The sequence below is a fragment of the Microtus ochrogaster genome, linkage group LG2, assembly GCF_000317375.1.
Source record: "Microtus ochrogaster isolate Prairie Vole_2 linkage group LG2, MicOch1.0, whole genome shotgun sequence".
Lineage (NCBI taxonomy): Eukaryota > Metazoa > Chordata > Mammalia > Rodentia > Cricetidae > Microtus > Microtus ochrogaster.
Genome location: NC_022028.1, coordinates 53,921,360 through 53,930,075, shown reverse-complemented (window position 1 = coordinate 53,930,075; position 8,716 = coordinate 53,921,360). Strand labels below are relative to the sequence as shown.

Genomic DNA, 8,716 nt, shown 5'->3' with positions numbered 1-8,716 from the left:
TTCTGTGTGACCAGGTCAAGAAACACAGCTGGTCAGAACCCCAAATCCAGAACTTTGTCAGGCACTGGGTGACATCCTGAGTAACTCAGAGATGGTAAAGTGTTCAGGACCAGGTCCACAGGTCACATGCCAACACGGGCTCATTTTACAGGAGGGGCCTGAGTGTCTGGGATGTCATGTGACTCTCAGTTCCCGGACCCACAGCCTCTCACACCAGACAGGAGAGCAGAGCTGAGGTGGGGACCTGAGGCCGACACCATCCCAGTGACACAGAGAAGAACACGGGACCTGTAACTCGCTCCTCCTCCTCAAGACAGCAATGCTGACACATTAGATAGGAATCGTGAGTTAAAGGCTGAGTGTGGCTCATCCAGTAAAGTAAAAGTCGTGAATAAGGAAACGAACAACAGCAGGGACTTTAGACCTAAGGAGCCCAGAAAAGGCAGAGGCGCCTTGTGATCAGTCAGTGATACAGGTGTCCCCTCGGGGGACAGGGACAGTTGATTATAGAGCCAAATATGTGTGGCCGTGGCCCAAGAATACAGAGTCAGATGACCCCAAATTCCATTTTCCTACATGGTGATTGATCTGTGACATTTTCATGATAACAGAATGAAGGATTTTATGAATAAACTTCCAAGCGCATTGTGGGAGCATCGGGTGGGCAGGGTCACAGCACAGTGGGGAACTGGCCATGGTCTCAGGGCTCTGATGACAGTCTTGGCTTCTGAGTGGGAAAGTATGTGCCTGACAGTTCCACACATCCCGAAAGGTTTCACTCGGAAGTCCGGGATGTCCAGGCAGAGACGGAGGAGGACAAAGAACGTCTGCTAAGGGGACCAATGACAGGTCAGGATTAATCATGATTCGGCTGGGGATCTGCAACATTCCTCCCCACATCACCGAAGGTCTCGTGAGTCCCCAGCCCTGCAGCAGGGGCAGCTCTTTCTGGAATCTTCCATTCACAGGTCACGAACCTCCCCACCCCTGACTCCCCACACAGCTCAGTCTGACACTTCATTCTCAGTGAGCTGCTTTTGTGAGCACAGCACACATTGTTACAGCGGAGGGAGGAGGGAAAGTCCAGGAAACACTGGGGACCTGAGAGGAGAGACAGGCCTCACTCTGGGGTGGCTGAAGCCTCCAGCTAAGCAACAATCAGCAGCTGCTGTGCTGTTTCTCTGTCCCCAGCTGTGACCTGCAGTTTCTCACCAGGGACTCACTACAGAGAAGGGACACACACCAAACCCCTGTGCAACAGTAGAGGCTCCCGAGTTCACCCCCATCCAAGGCACCTGCAGAACCACCTCATGTGTCTCTTGCCAAATGAGAGAGAAAAGAAAGAATCTTCTCAGAAAAATTTTGAGGTGTGTACTGACAGTCAGATACTGTATATGGCTGATGCCAATACAACCCCCTGCCTGCTCTTCCTGTGGGGGCTATAGCCAGGGGCAGGTCTCCCTCTGTGTGACTGTCTCTGGGAAGCCCACACCATGGGGTGGGTCTTTACCTCCCTCTGTCGGACCCCTTCCTTCTAACCCTCCTGCTTAAGCTTAGATTGATGCATCTTTATACAGTGTCCGCCCACTCCGCAGTCTGGACAATCTCTCAGGGCTGGAGAGGTGATCAGAGTTAACAGGGCTGCAGCTCCTGGTGAGGACAGGAGTTCTGTTCCCAGGTCCCATCTGGGCTGCTTAAAATCACCTGTGGCTGCAGCTGCAGGGAGTCCAGCGTCTCTGCAGGTTCCTGCACACAGGCAAGCAATGATGCACGCACCCTCCTACTGATCCCTCACAGTGTGCCCCACCCCGCAGCCCCCCTCCCCGCGCCCGGCCCAACCCCTTGCCTTCACCTCTCACCTCTCCTCTGCACAGTGAAGCTCTCCGCGACCTGGTAGTTGTATCTGCAGTAAGTGTCCACAAGGGACCTCTTCTGCTCCAGGCCCTCCTTCTGGCTGTTCCAGTACTCAGCGTCTGGCCGCCCCAGCTCGTTCACTGCGCGGTACTCGCCCACATCACTGTCAAAGCGTGCGTACTCCTCCTGGTTGTAGAAGTATCTGTCCAGAAACCGCACGCGCTGCGTCCCGTTGTAGAAATGACACTCGTGTTTAACTTGTTCCAGAAACCAAGCTATGGAGACAAGAATGATCTTCAGTGGCCACAAATGACCAGACCCAGGCTCGCCCCAACCCACCTCTGACTTCAACCCAACCCAAGGGGCAGAGGACACACAGCCAGGTCCTGGTAGTTGACAAGGGTATAAACAGGGAGAGGGATGAACTCCCGGAAATCCCCCTCCCCCATTCCTAGGAGAGGCAGGGATTGTTTTCCCTTCATAGCCTCCTGCTTGCCCTCTCCCTCCCTCCTCCTTCCCTCCCTCCCTTTCTTCCTTTATAACCCTCAGCAGTTTCCCTCCCCCCTCCTTATCCACCCCTACTCTCCTTTCTCTTCAGAAAAAGGTAAGATCCCATGAATATCAACCAAACAGGGCAGACTGAGTTTACCACATCTAGACTTAACAGGAGAGGAGGTGTCCACACTTTTTTTAAGCCCTCATCTATGATCTCCTGATCCTGAGAAGATGCAGAGGCTGATTGGCCATTTTGCCTCCCATGATATTCTTTTCATTACTATTGAAAATAAACTTTTTCATATAAAATATTTTGATCACAGGTTTCCCTCCCTCAGATCCCACAGATCTTCCCCACCTCTTTGCCCAGCCAAATCCTTAATCTTTCTTTCTCTCTCCCACTAGAAACAAATAGGCAATTAAGACAAAAGAAAAAATTAGTATAGAACAACACACACACATTCACACTCACAGGAATAAAATAAAAGCCACAAAACCTTGAACCATAATATATGAGCAAAATTCCTGTATGGTGAGGAGGAGGAGAGGGAGGGAGAGAGAGAAAGAGCCAAGAATATCATTGAGCTCACTTTGTGTTGGAACATCTACTGCTGGGCAGGGGCTTTGCCCTTAAGTGTGAGTTATACAGCCAGTGAGACTCTTAGTTTCTGTGAGTGTGATATAATTGTATCATTGAAACCTCCCAGCCTTCCTACATAAACTTTCTTGTTCTCTTTCAAATTCATGGTCTCTTTTGTTATTAATGGTTACATACATATATGCATATACTTATACTTTCCTAAATACATGAACACACCCTTCTCAATTGCATAATGCTACTTGAATGTGTGTTTTCAGGCCTGACCATCTGGGACTGGATAAGCAGTTGGTGTGCTCCTCCCTGGGGAAGACTATTCCTCACACCCCAGCACTCCACTGTTGTCCATGGTTCCTGCCTAGGGCTCCAGCCTCTGGGCTTCCCTGTCACACACTCTTGGTCAAGGCAATTGTCCGCTGCTCAGTTATGGCTGGATGTTGCTGCTTGTACCATGGCCCCAAGGGAAAAAGTCCCATTTGGGAATAAACTTGAGAAGAGAACAATCCTGTCACGGGCCATGCAGGAGGGACTGGTGATCCCAGGGGATCCACAGAGGGAAAACAGAGGCTGCCCCCCCCCCACTTTGGCAAATAGGAGAGAGGGTGGAGTTCTGCTAACAGGAAGACTTGAGTGACAGGAGGGGACAGAGAAGCCCTCTGGGGAGTGACAGGGAAGATGTGTCACAGATGGAGCAGAAGAAGAGGGCGGGGACTGTCAGTGTCAGGGGAGGGGGCACATCTCAGCTGAGACGACACCTCCTGCCAACCTGAGTTCATGAGCAACAGTGCACAGGGCGTGAGGGCGGGGGGGGGGATGAGAGTGGGGTCAAGAGGAGCCCAACTCAGAAGCTGTGCGGTTGAATGGAGCTTTGAAAACTACTGGAGAAGTTTCTGGAAATAAAAACCATGATCCCAACACTGACCCACCATCTCTTAACTAAATTACAGACCCAGAGAATTCACAAACTTTTAAAATCAGATGCCAAGTGTGACCCCAGGGACAGGTGAGGGTGTCAGTCAGTCACGTGAGCATCAGTAGTTTCAATAGGGATGGGGCAAGACATTCAGTTGTATAGTTTTTCTTCTCATACTTAATCTAGCTCAGAAAATGTAGAAGAGACCTGTTAACAGTAACTCAAATACATGTGAGCACCAGGAATCATCATGTCCCCAAACACACAGGAAGATGAAGACGTTGAGGGCATTGTGTGGGACAATGCCTGTGGCGGTCATCACTGCTCAGGGCTGTGAGAGAGGGAGACACTGCTGAGAGTTTCAGAGATGGGATTGATTTCTGATCTCGGTGTTTTGAGACGTCACTGATTAGAACGAAGGGTATGATTTATACTTTACAAAATGGAGGGAAAATGACAGTTTCAGAAGAGTCAGTTTGATGGAACAGGAGAGATGGCTCAGTGGTTAAGAGCACTGGCTGCTCTTCCTGAGGTCAGGCATCACATGGTGGCTCACAACCTTCTACAGTGGGATCTGATGCCCTCTTCTGGCATAAAGGTATAGATGCAGATAGAGTCTTCTTACATTAATAAAATAAATAAATCTTCAAAAGAAGAATAGTCTGTGTGGACAATTGAAATTACCCGGCGAGTGAGAACAAAGCACGAAGCGTGCAACAAACCTGCTTAAGAGTTTATTAGAGACACGTGAAGAGGCCTGGTGAAGTCGGTGTGCATCCAGCCTTTACAGGCTGCCTACCACATGTGCACAGGTGGCTGACATAGCAATGTCATATACAGATGACGGAGCTCATGAATGCATGGCGAGGGTTTACGTAACTGCGTCATACATAGGTGATGCAACCATACACGTATAGGTCACGCAGGGCCTTTTAAGGTCCCCGGGGGTGACTAAGTATTTTGCCTGAGCACTTCTCTGCACACGCCCTGGAACCTGGAAGTGCCAGCCACGCTGTGTGGCAAGAATCGTTAACTGTGATGATTTCAGCCGCAATAAGGGTGATACTTCTGGGTTCTAGGGGCCATGCATGTGCAGAGAAGCCCTCAGGCAGAAGTGCCTAATGGCCCCCGGGGATGTTAAAGGGCCCTGCATGACCCACATGCATGGTGGATTACATTATCCACATATGAATCAGATGCACACTGACTTCCCCAGGCCTGTAACACTCCCTCCAATAAACTCCTAAGCAGGTTTGTCACGTGTTCCGTGTTTCCTTCTCACTCACTCCAGGTAATTTCAATAACAACAATAATGCCAGGGTAGGAGCCTGTTCTGTGGAGTGGAACAAGGAGGTAAGAGGCCGCGTGAACGCTTCTGCGTCCTTTGATGCCTGAGATGATAACACAGACAGGAAGCACACAGTGAACAGCAGCCCCTAGTGCTCTACACGGCCATCCCTCCCGATCCCTAAGCATCTCTATGGAAACCATCCTCCCTTCCCCATTTTCATCAGTTAAAGCAGAGAGGGCTCAGACGGCTCCGCCACAGTCCCAGCATTTGGGGTCACATCTTAGGAGTGTCAATAACCCCATCTTTCATATCCCATATGCAGACCCCGGACTTTGATTTTTCTTGGTGTGGTATAGGTATGGGTCGTGAATCTGGAAGTGATCACAAGATGCAAAGAGGATTCAGGTCCTTTCCATCGGCTCAGGAGAGAGAATGTAGGAGAAAATGAAATGCAGAGAGATTCAAATCACAAACATCAAATGGGCTTTAACCTGCCCCAGGTTCTCAGAAGAGGCTTCACAGACTTTGAGACAGCTCACACAGCCCATGCTCTCTGAGGTTGCCTTAGCTGCCCTGTGCTCCCAAGGAGAAAGGGAACTAACGCATCACCCATCAGGGTCCCCATGCAGGAGCAGGCTGCACAGACACTGGAGTCAGGGAGAGAGAAAATCTGAGCCCTGGGATCAGCCTCCCAGGTGCCCAGGAAGTGGCTTCAGGGTGGGCAGAGGATGCACAGGGATCCTCCTGGGATGCTCAGCCTGTTACTGTGACTCTGTGACATTTCCAGGGGAATCTTTTAATCACTTCAATATTGGTCTTTTTTATTGAAAATAAAATAAACATATATACAAAATAGAATACAAACACACACACATGAAGTTCTATTTTTAACGAGAAACCTCTTTGTCTGGCATAGCTCAACACTATGAGGACAAGCCCTGTGCGGGGTTGATTTAACATCGTGATTATCAGTCCTCTCCAGGCCCTGAGGACTGTGACACAGGCTGGAGATGCTCCAGGAAGAAACTGGAAAGCAGTGGCTGATACGTGGGGGCTCTCACACAGATCTGACAGCACAGGCATCCGGGCTTCCATTTGAGGAAACAGTTTGGATTTCAAGTGAGGATTGTGGGTGGTCACAGAAAATATTAGTAGATTCAAGGGGCTTGACCTGGACAGTGAGAAGTCGGCCCCTTCATCCCCCGCCCCCAGCAGCTCAGCACCTGAGGTGTGCACTTACGTCGGGGGTCCCTGACCAAAGCCACGGGAGGGCTCAGCACCATCAGTGTCAGGACCACAGCTGCCATCCAGGGCCTTCTGAGGAGCCACGGTTTCATCATGCTGAAGGAGAGAAAAGATCAGAATAGGAGGAGCAGACAAGCAAACACAGAAGAAACTATGTCCTCTCTTTACCCATTGCTAGGATAGTTAAGAACCAGGGGAATCACTGCTTTGATGCTGATTGGGTAAAGTCAGTGTAATTAGCCAATCATCAGCAGAGCAGACCAGCACCATCAGTTGCTGGCTAGAGATTCAGTAGTAAGGTCCCCCCTCTGAAACTGTCAATTCCCTCTTAAAAGGGCAGTCAGCCTGGCCTGAGTGCCCAAGCCTCCAACCCCAGCCCTTGGGAGGCAGAGGCTGTAGAGCCTCTGTAAGTTAGCAGCTAGCTTGGTCTATGCATGTTATGTCCAGATCTGCAAAGTCCCCCAAAAACCAACAAGAAGACCGAGTACCATATATAAAAGCAAATAGCCATCATTTTATACAAGTTTGCAAACTTGGTCCTTCTGTGTGTTCAACATATTGAAATAATTGGAGAGCCCCAAGCTCAGTTAGAGTTGGGTTTTTATAGTAGTAAAGGTGAGGATGAGGGATTTCTAAGGATCAGGACCCCTGATTGGCTGACATTTGTCTAGGGGTGTCCTGGTGAGGTGAGTGTGTGGGGTCAGGTGATCCTATCTACAATGGTTGGAACATTAGGAATTTCCTTTGGATGGTCTGCTCCTGGGTGGTGCCTGGGTAATCTCAGTTTGTGGTCATTCCTGCAACCAGGCATTACCTCAGGGTAAACTCCTGAGACTCAGGCCTCCAGTAAGCTTGTCATGGCTAGCTAGGTCCTACACTGGCAGGTGATAATGGTTGGAAGTTAGGAACATTTTGGGTGGTCTGTTCCTATTAAGCTTATTATGGCTGAGTCCTATACTTTTCCCCTTTACAAGCACGGATGACAGGACCAAATCATGGGTCCTGCTTGCCCATGGCTTTAAGGAGGTATCATTGGGAACTAAGAACTAAATTAATAAATCCATTCATTGACAACTTTGGGCCTATTTTCTGGTATATCAACTGGCACTATAGGTAGTCATTTTGTCCCCCATGCCAGGGAGTTCCCCCTTGTCTCAGCTTTTCAACCTATTCTGGGCAGGGAGCATGGGATGACATGTTCCTTTCTGCAACTACATCAAGCTGACATTGGGGCATTGTTATCAGCGCCAAAGTAGGCTGAAAGGCTAGCCAAAAGTAAGGAGGGAATTCAGAAAATGGGGCACTCGTCAGAAGCATCTGGTTCACAGACTCTTTTGAAGAGACAGGGAGCATTCACATCAGCTGGACTGGTCCACATCAGTTTTCAGCAAGTCCAGGGCTTGCAGTCACTCAGCGCAGGTTGTAGTCAGCAACTGATGCCTAGATGCATCTGCCAGCCAAGTGAAAGCCTGTTGAGATAAGTGTAAAATAGGAACAGAAGTTAAAATTTATGTACTTAAAGAAAAATAATAGATTATTGAAATCCATATTGTAGAAAAAGAGCAGATAACGGGTATCTGTAAACAGCAGGTATAGACTCATAACTTTGGGTCCTAGCAAAAACTACATATTTTGGTTAGAAGCCTGTATATTTCCTGCTGTCAAGAGAACTATGTATGGATTGGACAGAGAGAGCACTAACAAGCTGGATATAGCTTTGTGGAATTATCTGGATACCTTTTGCTGCTAAACTGACAACATTATAGCTGACCTAGTCATCAATACGATCAGAGATCCAAGAAGGATAAAGTATATCTGAGTGCAGACCAAGTAGTTTCTGAATCTATTAAAAATGACAAGGACTAGAGTCCATATACAGTTATAAGGTTTCCTTACCACCTATATAATTGTCACCTCTGTGGATGAGCTGTCATTTCTCTTTCTCAAGAGGTTTCTTTTTTTCAAACTGAATCTTTAATTTTGAAGATATCCATAGCTTTTATTCTCCAGTGGAGACAAGAGCAAAACCCCTTCTCCAACATAGCACATCATCTGGTTTCCAACCCAGATGATCCTCCTCTCCTTTAATTCGGAGACTGTAGCCTTTGGGAGCGTGATTACCCATAAAGCATTACGAACTCTCTTGACAAAATGGTTAACTCCAAGACACAGAGCCCAGAGCTGTTCCTCTCCTTTAATCTCTTTTGTTCACAGAGGTGGGCAGAGATGGACTTGAATCTTCTTTACACGAGGTACCTAAGACAGGGACTCGCATAATTAGAATGCCCATTTTGACGACGGATAAGTCTGGGTAACAAGG

At 48.5% G+C, this 8,716-nt stretch overlaps 1 protein-coding gene across 1 annotated transcript in view; it reads right to left on the bottom strand.

The window, feature by feature from the left end:
* The window catches only part of LOC101986197 (HLA class II histocompatibility antigen, DRB1-4 beta chain-like), a 14,779-nt gene extending 8,288 nt beyond the window's left edge, over positions 1 to 6,491 (bottom strand). The window contains exons 1-2 of the mRNA XM_026785402.1: positions 6,392 to 6,491; positions 1,860 to 2,129 (exon numbers count right to left, since the gene is read on the bottom strand). Coding sequence (XP_026641203.1) covers positions 1,860 to 2,129; positions 6,392 to 6,491 — 370 coding nt within the window. The remainder of the gene's footprint in view (positions 1 to 1,859; positions 2,130 to 6,391) is intronic.
* Between the last annotated feature and the right edge of the window lie 2,225 nt (positions 6,492 to 8,716).